Here is a 25,998-nt window from a genome sequence, read left to right as displayed (position 1 = left end):
CCTATTTTATTATTTTTTAAACATACATATAATTTGAATTTATCCAGTGCTTTTTCCCTATATATGGAAAACTTCACAGGATTTTTCTCCTTAACTTTAATAATATAAAAAATTATATTAATGAATTGATGGTACTGAGTCACTCTGAGATTCCTAGAATAAAGCTCACTGGTCATGGTACAAGTTTTAATGCAACATTGGTTTCTTCTTTGAAACTACTTTTTCCCTGATTTCTGTATCAAAATGAAATTGATCTATAAATCTTCTTTGCAAAATAATATTTCAAGATTTGGAATTCACGTCATAGTCACTTGGTAAAATAAATCTGAGAGTTTTTCTTCCTTTGTAATGTTTAGAATAATCTAAATAGCACATGTTGGTAGAAATTTATCTGTCCCCATTGCATGTCTTGTGACACAGCACACGGTCACCACATTGTTTATTTTGTGACAATTGGTCTGTTTGGACTTTCAGAGGTAAATTTATTTTTTCTGAAAAATGATCCATTTCATGAAGATTTTTAAATTCATTTGTGTACAAATAGGCAAATGGAACACAGTGGTTTAATTTCCTGGATTTGGGGAAGAGGCATTATCTCCCTCTGACCCGTAAATATCTCCTAATAGTTGAATACTTGTGCTCCATCTTTTCCTTGATTAATCAGTGGTTTGTCCAAGATTTCACAAAAAAATTTTTTTAATTAACTCATCCATTCCCTTTTTATCTTTATAATTCCATCTCATTTCGTTTGTTCACTTTTTTATCCTTTTCTGAGTTTTTTACCTAGTAACTTTTTTTCCACTTTTAACAATACATGCATACAAGTCTATAAATGTTATTCTGATAATTTCTTTGGCTGTATCCCACATGTTCTAAAGCATTATACATTCATTGCTATGATGTGCAAGAAACTCTTCACTTTGACTTTATATTTCTCTTTTTACCCAAGATTATTCAATAGTATACTTTATAATTTTCAGGTGGAAAGGTCTTCTGCTTTATGACTGTTTGTTATGGAGGGGCTGGCTCTTTAAAAATTAATTTATAATTTTATTCCTTTATAATTATATTTATATTATGGCTACTCTTTGGAATTTACTAAGTGTTTTTTTGTGTGTGTGGCTTAAATATGGCCAATATTTCATGATGTTATATGTGAACTTTTAAGAAACGTGTGCTCTATTTTTGAGGTTCTTATTCTGACATATCTCTATATGGTCAATCTCAGTAAGTATAAGCATTTTACTTATTTTTCCTGAGTGAAGTGTGTTATATATCTATTATTAGTGAGTTTCTCTGTTTTTCCTTGCAAATCCCATGGCTTCTTCTTTATAAAATGGTTTCTATTGTTGGAGGCATACACCTACTTAACCCTCATTAAGAAGTGTGCCCTTTGGCATTATAAAATATGCTTCCTTATTGTTCTTAAATTTTTTTAGTCTAAATTACACCTTGTCAAATAACGACACGGAGGTACCTGCTTTATGTTCAGTTGCAATTCTTGGTATATACTTATCTATCCTTTTATTTTTACCTCTTTTTATTTAACAGAGTTTCCTATTTGGCTGTGTTAGTCAATCCTAAAACCTTCAGTTATTATTTTAATAGGTAAGTCAAGTCTACTTTCAATTATTTAAATAATCGATCTGTTTAGGCCTCAATTCTCTTAGATTAAAATATAGCATATTTTTATTATAAGACTACAGATATGTAATTTCATTTTTATCCATAATGAATTTTGTCCTTTTATGTAAAACATTTTATATGCATATTATATGTGTATAGCTCACCCACAGATCATACATATAGTCGTATATCACTTCACAATGAGGATATCTTCTGAGAAATGTGTTGTTAGGTGATTTTGTCATTGTGTGAACATCATCGAGAACGCTCACATAAACCTGAATGGTACAGCCCACCGCACACCTAGGCTGTATGACATAGCCATTGCCCCTGGGCTGTACACCTGTACGGCATGCTCCTTTTGAATACTGTAGGCAACTATGATACAATGGGGAGTATGTGTGTATCTAAACATAATTAAACATAGCAAAGGTATGGTTAAAAATACACTATGAAAGATTCAAAATGTTACAGCTACATAAAACTTACTATGAATTGAGCTCACTCGGAGTGAGTTGATGAGTAAGTGTTGAGTAAATGCGAATTCCTAGGATATCTACTTACTACCATAGAGTTTAAAAATGCTCTATATTTAGGCTACACTAAATTTATCAAAGAATATTATTTCTTCAATAATAAATAACCTTCGCTTACTTTGACTTTTTTATTCTATAAACTTGGTTGTTGACTTTTTTAAATAAAACTTCGCTTAAGACACACATTTACAGCTATACAAAAATAATTTTTCTTCTTATCTTGCTCTATAAGCTTCTATTTTTGTTGTTATTGTTAAAAACGAAGACTCGAAAGCACACATTAGCCTAGGCCTACCCAGGGTTAGGATCACCAACATGTCGCCAGGTAATATAAAACTTTCAGCTCCTCCTGGAGCAAGATGGCAGCCGAGTAACAGCTTCCTTGCATCTGGGCACCGTGAGTCTGGGGAGATAGGACTCCAGGCATCTCTGGCTGGTGGGAACTGCCTATCATCACTCCTATGAAGATACAGGGAGTCAGCGAGAGACTTCTGGACCCCAAGAGGAGGACTAAAACAGTGGAAAACCGGCAAGTGGTCGCGTGTGTTCAATCCGTCTAAACCCGCCCACAACTGTAAGTTCAGTAGCAGCAAGACTGCAAACCAGAAAGGCCTTACCTGTGAACTGTTTTGATGTCCTTGGACTTGGCACTGAGTTGAACTGCCTTGGGGAAGGCCTGAGCGGGAGTGCGGAGAACTCTGGCCGTTGTCTAGGGCCCCAGTCTGAGCCGCTGAGCCAGACGGAGCTAATAGTGTTTGGCGGTGGGTCACACGGATCCATTGTCAGTGATCTGCCCCGGCAAGCTCCGCCCTCAGGGTCGCAGAGCTAGAAACGGGTGGGAGCTGGTAACCCAGCAACCAAGTAGCCTAAGGGTGGGGTTTGAGCCGCCTTGCAGCCATAACCCTCAGGGGCAAAGTGAGACCGTTTTGGCACACTGGGTAAGTGGATAGCCACTTCAGCAGCGATTCCAGCGAGAAAGCTGGGAAAGCTTCCGCTCAGCAAGTTTACAAGTTCAAAGTGCCTTTTAAGTAGGCTGAAGAGAGATTTAGGGTGTCTACCTGCTGAGGTTTGAGAAATCAGCAGCCTCCAGTCGTATCAGAACTGTGACTAACATCTCATACCCCAGAAGACCACGTGTTGCCCAGACAATATTCAATAACATATACAAACTGCTTTGGTTTTGGTTGTGTATTTTTTTCTTTTTTTTTTTTGTTTGGTTGTTTTTTTTGTTTGTTTATTTTGACGTTGCTGATGTTCTTTTGTTTTTTTAATTTCAACCTTTTCCACACAGATCCCTTTTTCTTTCTCAATTTTCCTAGTTTAATTATAATTTCCCATTGCTGCCTTTTTTAATAACTTCAACTTCATTTTTGCTAGTGTTTCTACCGATATAATTTGGTTATTCACCCAATTTTATCCCGGTAAAGTTTTCTGTTCGCTTCTTTTGGTTTGATTTATAGCATTTTTGTCTTTCCTCTCTACTTGGCGGAGGTGGGGTACTGTGTCTGATCAGGTTAGCAAAGAACTCAAGGGAACCACGCAACTGGGCACCCCCAGAAGGTGGGGATTTTTAAGGTTGTGTCAAAGTACCCTACTGTACACCTATATTGCCCTGTCTCCCTCTTTCTGTGCCTCTCTTCTTTTTGTCAATATTCCTTATACCCACCCCCTCTCCTTTCTCTATCTTTCTTTTATTCTTATCACTCGGTCCTCCTTTCTTTCATCCCCTTTTTTTTGCTCTTCAACCTTCTCACCCTTCTGGTCCTGTAACCCTTAGTCCACAGGCACAAGAACTTAAAGAGCAAGAGGAAGTGAAAGGAAAATTAGGGCAAGGAAACAGATAAAAGAAATCACTCATGAGGAAGAATCAGCAGAAAACTCCAGGCAACATGAAGAACCAGTCAAGAACAACCCCACCAAGGGACCATGAGGTAGCTACTGCAGATGATTCCACCAGTATAGAAATGTTAGGAATGACAGAAAGGGAATTTAGAATACACATGTTGAAAACAATGAAAGAAATGATGGAAACAATGAAGGAAACTGCTAATAAAGTGGAAAATAACCAAAAGGAAATCCAAAAACAGAATCAAATAAGAGATGAACGATATGAAGAATATAAAAAGGATATAGCAGACCTGAAGGAACTGAAACAGTCAATTAGGGAACTTAAAGATACAATGGAAAGTATCAGCAACAGGTTAGACCATGCAGAAGAAAGAATTTCAGAGGTAGAAGACAAAGTTCTTGAGATAACTCAGACAGTAAAAGAGGCAGAAAAGGAGAGAGAGAAAGCAGAACGTTCACTGTCAGAATTATGGGACTTTATGAAGCGTTCCAATATACGAGTTATAGGAATTCCAGAAGGGGAAGAAGAATGCCCCAGAGGAATGGAAGCCATACTAGAGAATATTATAAAAGAAAATTTCCCAAACATCACCAAAGAGTCTGACACACTGCTTTCAGAGGGATATCGGACCCCGGGTCGCCTCAACTCTAACCGAGCTTCTCCAAGACACATTGTGATGAACCTGTCCAAAGTCAAGACAAAAGAAAAGATTCTGCAAGCTGCCAGGAGTAAGCGCCAGTTGACCTACAGGGGCAAATCCATCAGAGTGACCGCAGACTTCTCTAATGAAACTTTCCAAGCAAGAAGACAATGGTCATCTACCTTTAATCTACTTAAACAGAACAATTTTCAGCCCAGAATTCTGTACCCTGCTAAGCTAAGCTTCAAAATTGACGGAGAAATCAAATCATTTACGGATATACAAACATTGAGGAAATTTGCCACAACAAGACCAGCTCTACAGGAAATACTTCAACCTGTTCTGCACACTGACCACCACAATGGATCAGCAGCAAAGTAAGAACTCAGAAATCAAAGGACAGAACCTAACCTCCACACTGATGCAAAAGATAAAACTAACCAATGGACTCTCACCAAATAAGACGAATAGAATACTACCACACTTATCAATTATCTCAGTAAATGTTAATGGCTTGAATTCCCCACTGAAGAGACATAGATTGGTTGACTGGATTAAAAAACACAAGCCATCAATTTGCTGTCTGCAAGAAACACACCTGGCTTCAAAAGACAAATTAAAGCTCCGAGTCAAGGGTTGGAAGACAATTTTTCAGGCGAATGGAATTCAGAAGAAAAGAGGAGTTGCAATCTTATTTTCAGATACATGTGGATTTAAAGCAACTAAAGTCAAAAAAGACAAAGATGGTCACTTTACATTGGTCAAGGGAAAACTACAACAAGAAGACATTTCAATTCTAAATATTTATGCACCCAATTTAAATGCTCCCAGTTTCTTGAAGCAGACCTTACTCAGTCTGAGCAATATGATATCTGATAATACCATCATAACAGGGGACTTTAACACACCTCTTACAGAGCTGGACAGATCCTCTAAACAGAAATTAAACAAAGATGTAAGAGATTTAAATGAGACCCTAGAACAACTATGCTTGATAGACGCATATAGAACACTCCACCCCAAAGATAAAGAATATACATTCTTCTCATCACCCCATGGAACATTCTCCAAAATTGATCATATCCTGGGACACAAAACAAATATCAACAGAATCAAAAGAATTGAAATTTTACCTTGTATCTTTTCAGACCATAAGGCACTAAAGGTGGAATTCAACTCTAACAAAAATGCTCGACCCCACCCAAAGGCATGGAAATTAAACAATCTTCTGTTGAATAACAGATGGGTGAAGGAAGAAATAAAACAGGAAATCATTAACTTCCTTGAGCATAACAACAATGAAGACACAAGCTACCAAAACCTGTGGGATACTGCAAAAGCAGTTTTGAGAGGAAAATTCATCGCTTTAGATGCCTACATTCGAAAAACAGAAAGAGAGCACATCAACAATCTCACAAGAGATCTTATGGAATTGGAAAAAGAAGAACAATCTAAGCCTAAACTCAGTAGAAGAAAAGAAATATCCAAAATCAAATCAGAGATCAATGAAATTGAAAATAAAAGAATCATTCAGAAAATTAATGAAACAAGGAGTTGGTTTTTTGAAAAAATAAATAAAATAGATAAACCATTGGCCAGACTAACTAGAAATAGAAAAGTAAAATCTCTAATAACCTCAATCAGAAACGATAAAGGGGAAATAACAACTGATCCCACAGAGATACAAGAGATCATCTCTGAATACTACCAGAAACTCTATGCCCAGAAATTTGACAATGTGAAGGAAATAGATCAATATTTGGAATCACACCCTCTCCCTAGACTTAGCCAGGATGAAATAGACCTACTGAATAGACCAATTTCAAGCACTGAGATCAAAGAAACAATAAAAAAGCTTCCAACTAAAAAATGCCCTGGTCCAGATGGCTTCACTCCAGAATTCTATCAAACCTTCAAGGAAGAGCTTATTCCTGTACTGCAGAAATCATTCCCAAAAACTGAGGAAGAAGGAATCTTCCCCAACACATTCTACGAAGCAAACATCACCCTGATACCAAAACCAGGAAAAGACCCAAACAAAAAGGAAAATTTCAGACCAATCTCACTCATGAATATAGATGGAAAAATTCTCAACAAAATCCTAGCCAATAGATTACAGCTTATCATCAAAAAAGTCATTCATCATGATCAAGTAGGCTTCATCCCAGGGATGCAAGGCTGGTTTAACATACGCAAGTCCATAAACGTTATCCACCATATTAACAGAGGCAAAAATAAAGATCACATGATCCTCTCAATAGATGCAGAAAAAGCATTTGATAAAATCCAGCATCCTTTTCTAATTAGAACACTGAAGAGTATAGGCATAGGTGGCACATTTCTAAAACTGATTGAAGCTATCTATGACAAACCCACAGCCAATATTTTACTGAATGGAGTAAAACTGAAAGCTTTTCCTCTTAGAACTGGAACCAGACAAGGTTGTCCTCTGTCACCTTTACTATTCAACATAGTGCTGGAAGTTCTAGCCAATACAATTAGGCAAGACAAGGAAATAAAGGGAATCCAAATGGGAGCAGAGGAGGTCAAACTCTCCCTCTTTGCTGATGACATGATCTTATACTTAGAGAACCCCAAAGACTCAACCACAAGACTCCTAGAAGTCATCCAAAAATACAGTAATGTTTCAGGATATAAAATCAATGTCCACAAGTCAGTAGCCTTTGTATACACCAATAACAGTCAAGATGAGAAGCTAATTAAGGACACAACTCCCTTCACCATAGTTTCAAAGAAAATGAAATACCTAGGAATATACCTAACGAAGGAGGTGAAGGACCTCTATAAAGAAAATTATGAAATCCTCAGAAAGGAAATAGCAGAGGATATTAACAAATGGAAGAACATAGCATGCTCATGGCTGGGCAGAATCAACATTGTTAAAATGTCTATACTTCCCAAAGCTATCTACCTATTCAATGCCATTCCTATCAAAGTACCTACATCGTACTTTCAAGATTTGGAAAAAATGATTCTGCGTTTTGTATGGAACCGGAAAAAACCCCGTATAGGTAAGGCAGTTCTTAGTAATAAAAATAAAGCTGGGGGCATCAGCATACCAGATTTTAGTCTGTACTACAAAGCCATAGTGGTGAAGACAGCATGGTACTGGCACAAAAACAGAGACATAGACACTTGGAATAGAATTGAACACCAAGAAATGAAACTAACATCTTACAACCACCTAATCTTTGATAAACCAAACAAGAACTTACCTTGGGGGAAAGACTCCCTATTCAATAAATGGTGTTGGGAGAACTGGATGTCTACATGTAAAAGACTGAAACTGGACCCACACCTTTCCCCACTCACAAAAATTGATTCAAAATGGATAAAGGACTTAAATTTAAGGCATGAAACAATAAAAATCCTCAAAGAAAGCATAGGAAAAACACTGGAAGATATTGGCCTGGGGGAAGACTTCATGAAGAAGACTGCCATGGCAATTGCAACAACAACAAAAATAAACAAATGGGACTTCATTAAACTGAAAAGCTTCTGTACAGCTAAGGACACAATAACCAAAGCAAAGAGACAACCTACACAATGGGAAAGGATATTTGCATATTTTCAATCAGACAAAAGCTTGATAACCAGGATCTATAGAGAACTCAAATTAATCCACATGAAAAAAGCCAATAATCCCTTATATCAATGGGCAAGAGACATGAATAGAACTTTCTCTAAAGATGACAGACGAATGGCTAACAAACACATGAAAAAATGTTCATCATCTCTATATATTAGAGAAATGCAAATCAAAACAACCCTGAGATATCATCTAACCCCAGTGACAATGGCCCACATCACAAAATCTCAAAACTGCAGATGCTGGCGTGGATGTGGAGAGAAGGGAACACTTTTACACTGCTAGTGGGACTGCAAACTGGTACAACCTTTCTGGAAGGAAGTATGGAGAAACCTCAAAGCACTCAACCTAGACCTCCCATTCGATCCTGCAATCCCATTACTGGGCATCTACCCAGAAGGAAAAAAATCCTTTTATCATAAGGACACTTGTACTAGACTGTTTATTGCAGCTCAATTTACCATTGCCAAAATGTGGAAACAGCCTAAATGCCCACCAACCCAGGAATGGATTAACAAGCTGTGGTATATGTATACCATGGAATACTATTCAGCCATTAAAAAAAATGGAGACTTTACATCCTTCGTATTAACCTGGATGGAAGTGGAAGACATTATTCTTAGTAAAGCATCACAAAAATGGAGAAGCATGAATCCTATGTACTCAATCTTGATATGAGGACAATTAATGACAATTAAGTTTATGGGGAGGGGAAGCAGAAAGAGGGATGGAGGGAGGAGGGTGGGGCCTTAGTGTGTGTCACACTTTATGGGGGCAAGACATGATTGCAAGAGGGACTTTACCTAACAATTGCAATCAGTGTAACTGGCTTATTGTACCCTCAATGAATCCCCAACAATAAAAAAAAAAAAAAAAAAAACTTTCAGCTCCGTTATAATTTTATAGGACAGCACACGTGAGGCCCATGGTTGACCAAAGCGTCATTGAGCAACACGTGACTATAAATAGACGTATGACACATGTACCATATATATTACATAGATACTATTTTCATAAAATACATACATTTATCTTTTGTTTAGGAAGTTTCAGATGCGTTAATAATATCTTTAAAATACCCTTAAGTCTCTTCGTCTTTTTTTTTTGGTGACTACCTACTACTGCAAATAGCTAACACCTCCTTTTTCACCCTTCTTTCCCAAGTTACATTGTTTACATTCAGACCATACCAATAAAGCAATAAAAAAGTTGAATATAATTTTTATAAACTGCCCCTTCTTCTCCCATTTTTTTGTAGTTCTACCGCCTCTACACTGCCTGAGCACAGAGCCACCCATGAGATACTCTGTCCCCTAAACCATCATGTGGTCTCACTTCCTCGTACGTGTGTCTTTGAATGCTCACCATCATTCCTTGTACCAGAGTCTCTACTGGGATTTGGCCGGCTGTAGCTCATTCTCCAATAAGTTCCTAAGGACAGACTCATAGAAACAACAGCTCTAAATTTTTCCACATTCACGATAGTTTACGATCCTTATACCCAAAGTCAGTTTGGCCAGAATCCTTGATCCACATTTTCTTTCCTTGATCTTCTTAAATGTATTACCCCACGTTCTTTTGGCAGAAAGCACAGTTGTTTAAGAAAAGAAAAAAATCTGGTGACAATCTGACTCTCTTTCCTTTAACAGTGACTTGGTCTTTTTGCCTAGATTCAACTTTTTCCTTTTAAACTTAAATCACTTTACTACCCTGTTTCCCCAAAAATAAGACATCTCTGAAAATAAGACCTACTTACAGGAAACATAAGACGTGCCCTGAAAATAAGACCTAGCGCATCTTTGGGAACACACCTTAAAATAAGATTATTTTCGGGGAAACAGGGTAGAATATCTGCCTTGGCTACCTGAGAAGTTGATTCGCTGAGTATGAGCAAATACCTTTTCAACGTGGAGTTTCAGGCAAGATTTCTTGAGCTACAGTTTTAAATATTTCTTCTTTCACTATGTTTTTTTCCCCCCTCCTTGGGCCTTCATTTGTAAGTATATTAGATTTTCTTCCAATCTCCTACTTCTCTGGTGTCTTTTTCATCTCATACTTCCTGTGCTGTGGATTGTTAAAGGTTTTCACTTTTCCACCTTCTGTTTCCCCGTGCCCTGTTGTTACTTGTGGTTTAGTCTCCGTTCCCAGAATGATCTTTTCTTTCATTTAAGATTCTCACCCATTATTCTTCAGCTATCTTTACAAATCTCTCCACTTACCTTGCAAGTTTATAATTTATGCTATTCTTCCACAGTGCCTCTTATTTTTTTTAATTTCTTTTAGTTCACTTTGAAAGAATTATAAGCTTACTTATCTGATGGGCCTTTATTACCTACAGACATTATTCTGGTTCTTTTTCTCTCTTTTACATATAAAATTATATATAAATATATAAATCATATACAAAAGAAGCTATAATTGCATAAATAAATATATCAATTACTTTATTTATGTATTTATATAAATTATAAACAATTACATGTAATTACATTTGTATTATAAAATTGTAATGTCTACAGAGAGTAAAAGGACAGTAAATAACCAGATAAAAAATGGAAATGCTTTTTCTTATACTCTTAGGGAAGTGGGGGCTTAGCTTATTACAGCTTCCTGGCTCTAGAGTTCCTCACTCTGTGGTTTTCCCCTGGGGTTCATGGCCTCTTGTTTTATGAGGTCTATTGGCTTCCCCACTTTTGGTTACTCTTTTTTTTCTCCTTTGCCTCCATTATCCCTGCTCAATCCATATTCTATTCCTCAGAGCGGAAGACCAGGGCTTTGATCCAAAGGAGCTTTCTTTATTTGGTTAGTTATAGAAGTCCACAGGCCAAGGTTGCTCCAGAAATGTACAGACTCACCCTTCTTCCTCTGGTGAGTCTGGTCCTCCACGCTTTCCAGTGAGAACTTACTACTCGTTTTCAGAGACCACAGAAATCACACTGTCTTTCTTCCACTTCCTCCTGTTCACTTACTGATGCCACATGTAGAGATAACTTGTCACTTTGTTTTAGATACATTATCTGTGGGTTTGGGGTTTTACCGCTCATAGCTCTATTGGTATATTTGTGGAGATTCAAAGACGTTAAAAAAATTCTCTTTCTGATAACTTCTCATTCCTCCCCAATTTTTTAATAATAACAGGTGACTCTACCTCAAAGTAACTAGTTCCTAAAAACAAACACCCAAATTCTCAAATCTACAATATACAAATAAAAATGAAAATATATTCATAGAAAGAATATATGGCAAATAGCTATAATTATAAATTTAAAATAACTAGTCAAAACATACTGTCAGATTTAAATGTTTACATTGGTGTACAAAAATCTACACTGAAATTATGAATGATTATCTTCCAGGCAAATATCAACTTGAATAAATATCCTAGGAGCATGAAACCCAGTCTTCTCGAAAAGTAAGTTCTGCCTTTGATTAAAACATTCTATAGCTTAAGATATCTCTGGGATCACTTCCAGGAGCGCATGTACAATTTCACAGTGTCTGACTACTTACTGCCAACGATCAATCTGTTCGCCCCAATTTTACAATCGATGCAGGAGAATACCAATTAGAAGGAAAAAAGTCCATATCCCATTTTTGACCCATAAAAGTCAAATCCAGATCTGTGTGAAATACGTCTATACTTAGGTTTACATATTTTAAACATGAACTAACATCTAGAGTTTTGACTTCTTTGTTACAGAAAATTGAAAGCCTCGCTTATAAAAAATACAATTAGCCTAAGACTAACTGGTACCCTTTCAAACTTAATAATCCATTAAATTCTTCAAGCTTATATCAATTCACAAATTATATTACTTACTCACGGAACAAAAACTTTGTCCGTTTTTATGAACAACTGCATCCCAGTTCTTTGCATCCAGTAGAGGTTCAATTAAAAAAAAATGCTTAATGAAGAGTGAAACAATTTTTATACTCCCTTTAGTTAATACATTATGTGTTCCACGAAAAACAGTAGAGTGCGCATAGATCACTTCAATGCCACTCGTGAAACTTTAATATTTGAATAGACTTGAAAGGTTTTATCCTACCTTGGAATTGGAAGTGGACTCCAAGAAACAAAGTCTGTTGCCAAATCCTTCTGCTGCCAAACATAGTTTCTGCTGTTCTTTGTGGATGGTTGCGGTGCACTGCAGAACCACTTCATCATCCTGCAAAGGGAGAGAAGAAAAGGAAAGACCAAAGTGAGATTTAACATGACTATACAGTCTAAATCCAATCAAAAAGAACGTAATTTTAGTGCCATTTAAAAATCTGAGTCAAATGTAAAAACTATGTCCAAAAAAAAAAAAAAAACCCTACAAAATCAATTCCTAAAGTACTTTTTATTTGCAAGATGTTAACTAGGTGAGGGAGCAGGGAGGGACTATAGTCACTGAAGGAAATTGTTTTCTCACGGTCATTACTGATCTCCAACCTGTATGGGTAACAATAAAACGCAGAATTGTCACATCAACCCTCTGACGTACCGTTTTAATCATCAGAATTAACAAAAAAAATTGTCTGACACATTCCTAGGACATCAAGTATCAAGAATAGAACAGATTCTAATAGTAGACTCACATGTCATTCCAAAACTCACTCAGGAAAACAGGTCAATAACAGAACTGCTGGGTCAGACTGACCATAAAAGTCATTCTTAGTTCAACCACATACTGGCTGCGTGATCATATTTCAAATGATTCTGAGTTGCTTAAAAATGTATGGATAGACAATGTGTTAGTTCAAGCCTCTGAAATGCAACTGGCTTCCAATCAATTAATTAAGCAGGATTATATGTGAAAAGATGATAAACAAGGTGACTCAGCTTAGGCAGCATGGACTTTAGAATGAGTAAGACCTGGCTTCCCATCCCAGCTCTGCCATGCCCTCGGTGATGGGAGATTTGGCAAAGTAGTGAATCTGTAAAATGATGAAGCACTTCAGACAAAGCACCTTACGTGATGACTACCATACACCAGGCACTAAACAGACACTCAGTAACAGACCATACAGTTACCAGTTTTTAACAAACATCTCACTTTGGCTGTACAAGGCATATCTCAAAAATATCTAACCATTGACATTTTAACATTTCAACCTCAAAGAAACAGAAGAACACACAACAGGGTAGTGAACAAACAAATGTGTTCATCAACCCTTTTAATAGACTCAGAATGAAAAAGGACACACAAGTATTCCCTAGAAGCCCTTCGCCAAGGTAGAACGACAGAGCAGAGGTCATGAATATGACAAATCTTCGAAAGCAGAAAACAAGTTTTTGTAGCTAACCTAAACAATAAGTTACATAATTTATAAAAGTACGCCTCTGATTTGTACTTAAGACCTTCGTAATGCTCTTCCTTCTACGGCAGCATCAATACATAACACTCCTAACTGCCCCTTTTGGTGCTCACCGATTTACAGTGAATATTCAAGTGTTTTATTTAAACAGTCATTTACTTAAAAAGTAGCATTTTTTAATATGGTGAGTATATATATATATATATGAATATAAATTCATGCTCAACCTGGCTAGCGTAAAAAATCATGAAGTACTTCTATAGTTTTTCTTTAAGGTCAAAGAAATGTTGCATCCTAAACATGTAACATTGTGCTCCAATAAAGAACTGAGGATTGAGCTTCTGTGCTGAATGTCTTACCAAATCCCTCCCCAGGGTCTTCCCCCACTGCATCTCACATACCCTACGGAACTAACTCTAACACACAAACTACACTCTTGGGTGAGACCGGCTCTTTTGGCCCCTGGAGGCTATCGAAATAGAATTTAGTAAGTAATTACATTAATGTTGTAACTACAGACAGTTTGGGGATGAGAATAATTGATGAGAGAAAGAAAGACAGAGACAGTGAGATAGGAGGGGAGGTGGGTGGAGGCTGACCACAGGCACAGGGGGCAAGGGCCACTCAGTGGGAAGAAGACACTGCATTTATCACAAGGACAGTCCCTGCCCATCCTGGACACTCGCTTTTCTAATCCTCACTCTACCCCTGTGACATGAAGCTTATTCACACATACACAGATGAGGAGCAGAGTCACCCAATACTCACAGAGGGCTTATTACGTGTATTTCCAAGAATTGATCATTAAGCTTAATTCATCTGAATCTAAAGGCCTCAGCCCCACACTGCTTCTACAGCAGTGGTTCTCAACCTTCCTAATGCCGTGATGTATTTTCATTGTTACAAAGGAGTCGCTACCCACAGGTTGAGAACCCCTGTTCCAGAGACTGAGCTGATTTTACCTACTATATTATCTAAAAAGTGCTTCCCGATCTTTAAAGCGCATCCTTTCACTCGTGGATCTTACAGATTCTGATTCTGTAGGTCTTAAGTGGGGCTGATTCTGCATTTTTTAACAAGGTGTCAACTTTAAGAACCATGCTCTGAGGATCTGGGATTAACAATGGGACCCAGAAAGGCTACAGATCTTAAAAAGGATACACAGAGTGTCCCACAGGAGTTTGGAGACCATCGGTAATAAGTGAATATTAAAACAGCTCATATGGAGATGCCATTAATACATGGAATTCAGCAATTACAGAAGGAAAAGGAATGAATTTAAATGACTCACTAAACCACCCTGTCACAGATATAAAACCAACACACGTAGGCGGTTCCTCTCGGATCTAATGCCTTATCATTGTGTGATGGTGTAACCAGCAAGGAAGCCACACCACATTCAGGAGAGCCCTGCTACGCCTCCGACAACTCTCCAACACGTTCCACTTCAAATGCTAGCTCCCTACCTAACAAGCTCATAAAAGATTTTCCCAGATTACCCAGGAGCTGTTTTTATGTTACTTTCCACTAAGCAACAGGTTCCTTTTCATCAGAAATTAAAATATACCAAATGTTTGATGGACCAAACCCCAATTCACAAACCACCTGCAAGTTGTCTTTAAAAAACCCACCATCCGTCTCGAAGCACTTTCTCTCCAGTATCAGCTTGGTCTGAGAGAGCGTGCAGACTTTGCATTTGAGAGGTTAGATACGTAGCTTAATTTTCTCCTTATTGTTTCCCATGTGTAATAAATCTGGGTATTGTTAACATATATATGATGTGTATATGAGGACACAGTTGTGCACACACCCAGGCACATGTGAGCACACACACAATCTATTTCCTATTCCAAGAATAAAGATTAACATTGCCTGACCTGGATGGAATCCAGAGGGATAACAGTGCTCAGCTATCAGAACAATAAAGATATATTTAATGTGTGTCTTTTGGGGTCATAAGGCCTCTCCGGACTCAGTCTTTGCTGCCCAGCCCCTGAGGTGCAGATTCCCAATTTCTTGCTCTCTCACCTTGGCTGTGTGTGTCAGGGGCACGTCTGAGTGTTCACAGGTGCACAGTGACCATCATCTATCTGACCTTGGCACATAAAAACTAAAAGCACTGGGCAGCATCTGTGGTTTAGTGGGTAGGGCTCCGGCCCCATATACCAAGGGTGACAGGTTCGAACCTGGCCCCGGCCAAACTGCAACAACAAAAAAGAAATAGTCGGACGTTGTGGTGGGCACCTGTAGTCCCAGTTACTCGGGTGGCTGAGGCAAGAAAATCGCCTAAGCCCAAGAGCTGGAGGTTGCTGTGAGCTGTGTGAGGCCACAGCACTCTACTGAGGGTGACATAATGAGACTGTCTTAAAAAAAAGAAAAGAAAGAAAAGAAAAAAAACTGAAAGCACCCTTAAATATTCACAGTGGACTATACTGTTTTGAGTTCCCACATCTTATGCCTTAGGACCTCGCTAAGACAACACGTTTAGATTCAATTCAGAAGAAATCACATTCCATTACCAAAATGCTACAAAATGGATTCACTTATGTTCTGTTATTTCATTCTCACAAACTTCAAAACATGTTAATTAACCATAAATGACCAGCATGATTACAAGGTATTAGTACCTTGCTGTGCCTGAAAATAAATGAAACTATACTGATTGCCCATTTTGTAAAACAAACTTGAAAAAACTAATTTACCAATCCTTCTTTATATAAATTCCAGATGAAATAATAAATTATAAAAAAAATCTTTTAGAAGAAAACTCAGGAACAGCTAACTAATCAGCAGCACTTTAGTAAGGGTGACATGCAGTTAACAGTCACCAAGTCCTAGTAATTCTACAAGACTTTTCAAATCCATCAATTGGTCCCCACCTTTGTTTAAACTACCAGCATCTCTTATTTAGAAATCTTCCAAATCCAATGAATAGTTCCCCACACTGAAAACCCCTTTCCAGTGGACCTTCACCTTGGGTTCACACCATCAACCTGGACTGTACTTTGTCCTCACTTAAAACCCTTCCCTGGCTTCCCACTGAGCTAAGGATAAAGAACAAAAATTCCTTTACCCTAGAAGGCCCTGCACATAAACATTTTCTCCAACCAATCTTCCTTCATGCCTGTCCTCCTACGGGACTTTTGCACATGCTATTAAACCCTTTCCTCCTCTTGAAACCTCAACTCGGGCAACTTCACAGAGGTGAGCCTTCCATGACCCACCAAGTGTACACCAATTCCTCTGCTTTGTGCCCCTTTAACATTACATCCTTTCCTTTAGTTTCTTCGGTTGTCATTTGTGTAATTATTAGAATAATGTCTAATTATTAAACTGAGCCTATTATTACTTAGAATTATAGCCCTCATATCTAGCACCATGTGAGATATACATGGTATTGGATGGCCTTAGTCAATGGTAGCTGAATAAATAAATAAAAGAACAAACCGTACCCAAAACTTAAAATAAGTTAACACTGCTAAATTAGCACTACCCTTTGATTGAAATGCTCAGTTTGTACACTGCAGTTCAAGAACCAAGTTCAACATGACATCTTCTTCTCAATATCGAAGGAATCCTGCCTTCCCCACATCACTGGAGCTACATGGAAGATCAGCCACGTGAGAAAATTAGTTACAACGCAAACAAACACAGGCCTTAACAAATAAAGTAGACGAGACATTTATTCAGGAATGCCTAGGGCTGGACAATACACCAGCCAGTCTCAGAACAATAGAAGGAAAATAGAAAACCTTGAAAGAATCAGGAGATGTTACGTAGTCCGGGGAACTAGAGATAAAGGTAATAAGAAAGCAGGTGAAAGAGGAAGTTGCCCAAAATCACAGCCAGGAACATCCACTTACTGGTGCAGGAGTAATGTGATGGGGGCGGAAGACATAACAGAGAGAGAAAACACTGAGGGAAAAATCATCAGGGGGAGAGAGAGCTGGTTCAGTCATTCTGAGCAAAGCCAGCTTGACTGTGGCTCACACACTCGTGAAGATAAACACACGTGGAGAAACGAATTCCATGGGCATCTAATTTAAAATAGCAGCTCCTATCACCCTAAATCCATTTATTCTTCCTTCTCCCCCACCCTCCCCCACACATTATCATTACCTGGAATTAAAATAGATGGCTATTTGCTTTGTTTAAAAAGTATCTGAGCCTTCCTCCCCTACTAGAACACAAGTTCTAGAAGGAAAGGACTTTGTCGTAGTTACTAATGGTTATCACAGAGGCCACGAGAACGCCACCTCACAGGAAACACTGGATCAAGAAGTATCTGTTGAATGCATGGATGGGTCAATAAATGACCTTGAATCACATTCCAGCCACACGTGGGGTAGAGTTTAAACAAGTTTCTGCTTTTTTATCATAACATGTAAGTGTCGGACAAAAATACATGATTCCTTCAACATGAACATCTTAAAGGATGAGCCTAACATTTTCCTTAGTACCTCCCCATCGTACTTCCACATCAAATTGTTATGGGACCGAATTTATAAGTCATGATAGCAGTAAGCTACTTGCAGACAGAAATCCCTTCCTTCCAGTTACATAGACCAAATTCTGTCCATTTCGCATGGGTTCCCGCGGAATCAGGAGCGATGGGAAAGCAGAGACAAGACCCGTTTTGCTCACCAGCGTATCCCGACTATCTAACATCGTAACCTGCAGTTACAATGAACTCGATGAACAACTGCTGGTCAACCCACCTTCAGATCCTTCCTGAGCATGTGCTGCCGTGGTGAAGGATGCAGCCTGTTCTGAGGTTTGCCAAGGTAAGATTCTATTTAATTTCCAATTAAAGCTAGTAATACATGATCCCATTAAGTGGTTTTATGGTTTCACACAGCCGGGAAATAGGGCAATATTGGAGGAAAATTACTGATCCTGTCCATTACAGCTGTGACAAATTTTAATGTACCATAAGCATCCACAGCATCAATGTAAAACCTAACTGCATCACTAGAAAAAAGCACTGCAGTCCCGTATTTTCAAGCTATTTCCACATAAACATAATAAAATTTTTATTACCACAATGCTCTCCCCATACATAATCTAAGCAAATCAATCATATCGTACTGTGGAGAACTCAAGCCCGGCTGTTAATAACGCTGGTCCATTAAAAAATCCAAAGACTTTCCTTCAACTCTTAATGTACCTGTCTTGCGAGAGATTTAACCAGCTTTGGACTTTGTGTGACTGGTTCTCCCCCAGACGAAAGTCCCCCAATTTTTCCAAAATTAGCTTTAACTCAAAAAGCTTACCATGTTTTCCTTACCCTGCTGCTATTTAGTCTAGCAGGTCAGCTTACATCCCATGAAAAACAGGTGCCCAGTGAAAATAAATGTCCTAGCTAAAACACAAGGCAATCATACCGTCACTCGCCACCCATTTTAGATAACTACACACAGAAAGTGCTCAATAAATTAATGTTGGATTGAGATCTTTTTTGTTGCATTCTCTTGTATATTTCCTGTGATTTTAAAACTCTCTAGAACACAGATCTAATATTTACGGGAAGAAAGGCCAAAACTAGAATACTGTACTCCAGGGAATTTTGGGATGAGTAAATAAGATACGATTTCTACAACAAGTCTGTTGGAATAGTACAACATGGAAAATAATTCTCAAACAACAAGATCAACAGCTTCATTCAATTATTCACTCATCATTTAACAGATACTTATTCAGGATGCAATAGAGGCTAGGAAATCTGAGAGCGAAATAGCCTAACTAACCAAGGATCTCTAAAGGCATTAAACTTGCATTCGAGCAAGGGACGTGTGCCATTTAAAAACATTTTGAATTTGTACGATTAATTATCTTAGAAGGTAAAAAGGTCTACGGGAAAGCCACAGAAATCAGGGTAAGAAGATCAGAAGTGCTGCTGGTGTGGGGGAGATTCAAATATTTTTTGCCAGAATTGTCAGGGGTTCCAAAAACAGGTAGCTTTTGAGCAAAGACTTGGAGGAGGAAAGGGGAATTAGCCAAGTGACTGTGTGCAGAAGAGGGACGATCCAGGTGCGGGGAGGCTGGAGAAAGGCCTCAGGCAGGAGAGCATGGTCTCAGCATCCCACAGGAATAGGCAGGAAGCCCCTGCAGCCCAGCAATGGAACCAGAGCATGAAAGACTCCGAGGTCTGCTTAAGATCTTTGGATTTTACTGAGGGAGAAAGGGAGCATGGGGTTATGTACTAAAAACAGACCGCAGAGAGGCAAGAAAGAAACAGACCTACGGGGGGTTCCTGAAACCATTCAAGGGGAGAGATGGTGACTCAGGGTAAGGTGGTAGCAGTGAAAGGAGAAAGGGATCAAAATCCAGATTAAGTTGCATTTATCAAGTGCCAATTCCCATGGCAGGTTTGTGACAAACCTTACAGGTTTATCTTGTGTATCCCATCATTGCTTTTGACTCTGGCATATGGCCAAATGTGACCTAGTATTCTTTGTCGTTGTTTTTGAGACAGGGTCTTACTTTGTTGCCCAAGTTAGAGTACAGCGGCATCATGATAGCTCATGGCAACCTCAAACTCCCAGGCTTAAGTGATTCTCAGCCTCCCAAGTAGCTGGGACTGCAGGCACATGCCACCAAACATGGCTCATTTTTCTATTTTTTAGTAGCTCAGGCTAGTCTCAAACTCCTGTCCTCCCTCCTTTGCCTCCCAAAAAGCTAGGATTACAAGTATAAGCCACAGTGCCAAGCCTATTTTTTTCCCTTAAAGCGAATAAGTAGTTAACAGAATGAGATAATTTAAAAAAAAAAAAAAAAGCAAATATTTTTTAGACTTTTGCCCAGTCTATATTTATTCACTTATTACAAAAATACAGGCGTTTCTCTTTCCACATTAGTACAGGACCATAAAAATGACTGTCTTTAGATGATTTGGGAGAAAATTATGATTGTTTATGATTGTTCCATAACCTTTGAAAATTTTTGTCTAAACGTTAAAAATTCTCTATGATTTATAAATGTACAGAAAAATGAAAAGAACAAAACAATTAAAATGTATTTGATGCACTATAATTTAGAACACTAGAAACTCTGGAGATGAGAGCACTTAATTTCTTTGTGAAACATTTATGATCCGCCTGTTATGATGTATCCTCATTTGGTAAGAGCATCTTTTCTGTGTCTTGGCAAATTGTCACCCTTCTCCGTTTGGATCAGCCTCCAGCATTTTCTCCTCCAGACTTTCCACGTGGTGAAATATTTCTGGGACATCCATTAATGTGAAATTTTTCACCCCGTGTCATTTCCTCTGGGACATCTTCCGCGTTTTGGTCACAGCCATTTTCCTCATTCACTAAGCTCACCTTCACTAGCTTCTTCTGGCTGTGAATCTAGTCTTGTAAAGGGTGAGACTGCCCAGATTCCATAGCCAGATAATCTTTATACCATTCCTTTTATGTTCAATTGCAATTTCAACTCCAGGGTTATCACTTTTGGTTTCTTTGATGCACTTTCATCTATGTGGGCCAATTTCCACTTATCCGGTTTTGAGAAATATTATCTGCACTAACCACTGGGAGACAAGGAGGTAGCACAGCTACGCACTTTGCTGTCCGCGCATGAGCTGAATGACTGATGCACAGATTATTGTCATGTCTGGTCACTAATCAGAATGCACATCTATTATTAGGTAATGATTCATATGCTCAGTGTTATGATGTTACAGAAAATATTCTAGGCTTCCCCTTAGGGGTATAGGCTTATCTGCAGTATATGATCCCATTGGAAGGGCCGTGTGACTATCTAGTCCTCAGTTCTCCACCAGCAGATGAACCAAATATCTTCCAAGGACCTGGCCTACACTCACAGGGTTTTTTAAATTTTTTTAGAGATGGGGTCTGGCTCTGTTACCCAGGCTGGAGTGCTCGCTGTAGACTTGAATTCTTGAGTTTCAATAATCCTCCTATATAGCTGGGACATAAGTACACATGACCATGCCCAGCTCATTTTTCTATTTTGGTACAGAGACAGGATCTCATTATGCTGCTCAGACTGGTCTCAAACTCTTGGCCTCAAGTGAGCCTCCCACATCGCCCTCCCAAAGTGCTGGGATTAGAGGCATGAGCCACCATACCCAGCCTCACTCACATTTTATGGTTCTGTGAAAAGGCAAAAGTAGGAAAGAGAATTCCTTGCTTGTGCAAATTCGGTGGGAGAAACGATGCAAGCCTTTTCCACGTTTATTGTAGAGCCTAAATCTGGCCTTTTGTTAAACAGAGGAAACAATAGGGTATTTCATTAGTAGACTTCAGTAGTCGCGTTGTACAAGTGGTTTTACGTAAGGTGATAGTGGTGTCTTTTATCTCAAAAATAACATAGCTGCAGAAGCAACCTGCTGTTCTGCTGATGACTTTTACACAAAAGTTATAAACAAAATGGCATGTTAAGAGATTATGGGCCATGAGGTCATTATTAACATTGTGCCTGGGTAATGTCAGCCGAAGAGGAGCCAGACAGAAATGCCCAAATATCAGTCTCGATCCAGATATCAGACCCCCTGCTTAATTTCCAACAGTCAGGTGGCGGCTGGCCAGGCACAAGGCAGAGAGCATAATGTGCCTCTGAATATATAAACATGTCATCAACGCCTTTCTATTCCTAGTTTAGTAGAAATAAACACTTCTATCAGAAAGGAACTCTGTTTTTCCATCTTTAAAACACTAAATCAAGAAATCCTTCAACACTGAGCAAATTTACCACACCAATAAAATCTAAGTAAACTCCTTAGCATCTAAGGACGGTTCAACTGCTGTCAACCGAGCTGGAGTCTCTGCTGCTCTTCCACAAACTGTAGTGACTGGAAGTTTTAGCTTCCCACCACCTAAGACTCAGCAAAAATAAAACATTGAGACACCTACAGAGAAGGTCTTGAATGTCGTCCTTAAATGTCACAGAAACAAATTGGAACATACTAGAAAATACAGGTAAGCCTTTATGTTGTGAATAAGCACCAATAATGACCCCATTTTACGGTTCTATTTTCTCCTTGGAATTTATTTTAACATGCCCAAATTTCCTTAGTTTCACCAATTTTCTATCCCCCATCGTTTCTTATCTCAGTAAGTGGCCAAGCCAAGCAAATAGTAATTAATGCCAGACATTCTTATGAACGCATTCATTAACTCATTCTTAGTATGTCCTTCCACGGGCGGCCTCTATTTCCTTTCCACTCTGCTCCCTACAACCCTTTGCTGCCTCAAGGGCTTTGCTTGTTCTTCCCCTTTGCCAGAAACATCCTCCTCCAAATGTTTGCAAAACCTACTCTGTTCCTTTCTGGAGGCCTCTCCTGGCCTCACCGGGCTGCCCCCCTCTTCTCTCTCCAGTTGCTTTGTAGAAGGATCGGATCACATGCTGTAACCACCCTGTTTATTTAACTGTTTCCTTGCTGACTGTCTTCTGCCACGAGTGTAAACACTGCATGAAGGACCAGCCGACTTTCTTCATACAGCAGCCCTAGTTCCCCGAAAGTAGTAGACAATCAATCTACTTGAAGAGCAAAAAAACAGAACCACCTCCTCCCTGGGGGTAGCCGCTAATCAGTAAGCATTTGTGTCCCAGGAACTACACCTAATCTCAGTGATGTTATCCAAGGAATACCCTTGTTAGTTCATGTATCAATGTATACCCATCTTACAGAACTGTGTGTGGCACAGAATAGACAGTCGATGGATGAGAAATGAAGAGTTCTGCGAGTGAAGTGTCATTACTACTATTATGATTACGAGACAGATGAAAAATAAAAGACATACCAAGAGAGTAAAAGTCATTGCCCATGGATACACAGCTGGCCGTGGCTGACCAGGACGTACATCTAGGTCCACTCAACTCCAAAATGCATGCTTCTAACCTCTAGGACCTTCCACCTCTTAGAGGGATACAAAATCACTGCATGAAAAGGCAAAGTGTGACCCTGCGATTTCCTTTTATCAAACGTGTTTTGATGGTGGCTGCAGCTGACGGGAATAGATGACCATGTCATAGTTCTTTCAGAATTTGTCTAGCAGGTTTCCTAGTTTTTGCAGGAAATAATTTCTTAAAAATGAATAGATTATAGATTGTTTGCAGACTACAATTGTGTCAATGACCCCAAAACCATATAAAAACAAACATACAGAAAATACCAAGTGAATTCATTTGAAGGGAGGACTGCAGCCAGTGGAGAGGAGAGAAGAGAATATAGATACACCATCAGCAGGTAATTAAACAGAATAGGAGAAAGTGACCTTTTTCGCCTTTCATTTTAGAGACAGAAAAACACGAGACTGAAGCCTACTCTTCTGGGCTGTTGTAGGAAGAATGAACGCATTAGCATCTGTGACATCCTTTGGAATTCATTAATGAACTTGATAAAACTAAGTTACTAGCTTAGAATTCAGCAGTGTCTTCCTCTTCAATTACTACCGCCTTCACAAGTTTCCCCGTTACCCTAAAACCCAGGAAATGGAATAATAACAGAAGCAGAAAACCAAGGGAGGTGGAGGAGTCAAGGGCACTGTAGGTCCCGGATGCAGGCAAGAAGGTGGTGACTCTGCTTTAGGAGCTTTAGAACAGTAATACACTGATGGAAAGCTGGTCTGCTTGGTTAGAATCACCAGGCATCAGGCAGCGCCTGTGGTTCAAAGAAGTAGGGCGCCGGTCCCATATACCGGAGGTGGCAGGTTCAAATCCAGCCCCAGCTAAAAAAAAAAAAATCACCAGGCATCAGCCTTTAAAGACTGTCAGTGAATAAACCAGAACCCCACTGGCTGCCTGCTCTCTCCTCCACTTACCCTCCTGCCACATGCGAGGCCACTGAATGTTAAAGCTATAAAATGACTAAAGAAAAGCTAACCATACACACACGTGTGCACACCCCCCACACACACTGGTATAATAAACAGCACAGTGAGAATATCACACATTCTGTGGGTGCAGATGGAATCCTGAAATCCACCCAGCAGCAGCAACCACAGACAACCTGCGGGAGGTCAAGACTGATGTGCCCTTAAGACCACATGAAAAATCCATTTTAGTATCCACTCTCTCCTCTACGAAATGTGATCTCAAAATATGGGGAAAAAATTGAAACTGGTTTATAAATACTACCTAAGATTTACAGACGGCGAACTCTACTTCTTGACAGACACAAAGCGAAGATTTTCAGAAACTGTGGGGCAAAGAAATTTTCATTCTTCCTATGTTAGAAATCCCTGAAAATAAGTTTCTGAAATATTTTAACATCTATGTTAAAACAAAAACTTGGCAGAAGAAAATGGTAAGGAGAATTGAAATGCCTAAAATGGCTTGAATAATACATGTCACCTAAACATAAAAATGGATGCAGCTTATAAAAATTAAGCATTTAATTTGATCTTTATCATAAGAAAGACGGCATGCAGATAAAAAAGTCAGGTCTAACAGGACTGGGAACATAGTTCAGATACTGAAACTCGATGTCTGTTTCGTGAGAGCTGGAGATTAACATTGACAAATACATCCACCAAACACGTCAACAAAACGGATCTGTTTCTCTTTCCACTTAAAACACTGCATGAATAAAATCTATGCCTACGTTCCTGGCACTGAAGGATCTGAATTTTCCAGTTGACACTGAAGACCGCCTCACTTAACAAAACTCCTGTTAAAATGCAACGTAATATACACGTTAAATATGACAGTTATTCTGAGCCTCTCACACCTCGCCAAAGAAATGGCTGTTAAAGAAAATGAATATTCCTATTAGCACATAAAGTATTAAAATCAAACATGGGGGCAAGCAGAGTAATTTGCTAATTTAGTATTTAGTAATTTTTTTTTTTTTTTGCAGTTTTTGGCCAGGACTGGGTTTGAATCCGCCACCTCCAGCATATGGGGCCGGTACCCTACTCCTTTGAGCCACAGGTGTCGCCCTAGTATTCAGTAATTTAATATCTCCTTGTCACCTGGTCAAGCTCAAGTACACAGTATTAAGAGGCCAAAACCAGAGCCAGACAGTCTGGTCCTCCAGGGTCCATCCTGGCAAGTACACCAGACAACATTGCCTGTTCTACAGTGTGTATGATATTACCCTTCTACATGAATTAAAAACATTTATTCATATGATCAATAATATTGAGTATGTGAGCAGAGCAGACGAAATCCATGTATCAGTGTAAATATATCTATACCGTATACATAGTACATTAGCTGCGGTTATGTGCGTCTTTGAGAATGCTGAGAACATTCCTCCGCCTCTCTGAAGAATGAGAGACTACGGGGAGCAAGAGGTAGAAATTCCAACGACCCCTACAAGACTCAGACTGTATAGAACCACATTAAAATCCTGAAAAGTAAACCACTGCGTACTTTTAACTACAGATACTGAAAATACTGCATTTCAAGGAAGGATACCTAAAAGACTGGCTCGTTGCATGAGCTGCAAGTATTTCGATATTATACA

At 38.9% G+C, this 25,998-nt stretch overlaps 1 protein-coding gene and 1 non-coding gene across 4 annotated transcripts in view; one reads left to right on the top strand and one right to left on the bottom strand.

The window, feature by feature from the left end:
- RYR2 (ryanodine receptor 2) overlaps nucleotides 1-25,998 on the bottom strand; it is an 830,565-nt gene that overhangs the window by 590,256 nt on the left and 214,311 nt on the right. For all 3 annotated transcript variants that reach the window (XM_053605591.1, XM_053605592.1, XM_053605593.1), the window contains exon 2: nucleotides 12,311-12,430. In XM_053605591.1, the coding sequence (XP_053461566.1) occupies nucleotides 12,311-12,430 (120 nt within the window). The remainder of the gene's footprint in view (nucleotides 1-12,310; nucleotides 12,431-25,998) is intronic.
- Nucleotides 23,551-23,611, top strand: LOC128597941 (U7 small nuclear RNA). Its single transcript, XR_008383478.1, has one exon. It is a non-coding gene; the product is annotated as a U7 small nuclear RNA (small nuclear RNA).

Source organism: Nycticebus coucang, chromosome 10, assembly GCF_027406575.1.
Source record: "Nycticebus coucang isolate mNycCou1 chromosome 10, mNycCou1.pri, whole genome shotgun sequence".
Classification (NCBI taxonomy): domain Eukaryota; kingdom Metazoa; phylum Chordata; class Mammalia; order Primates; family Lorisidae; genus Nycticebus; species Nycticebus coucang.
The sequence above is the reverse complement of the archived record's forward strand: the minus strand, read 5'-3'. Positions and strand labels throughout refer to the sequence as shown.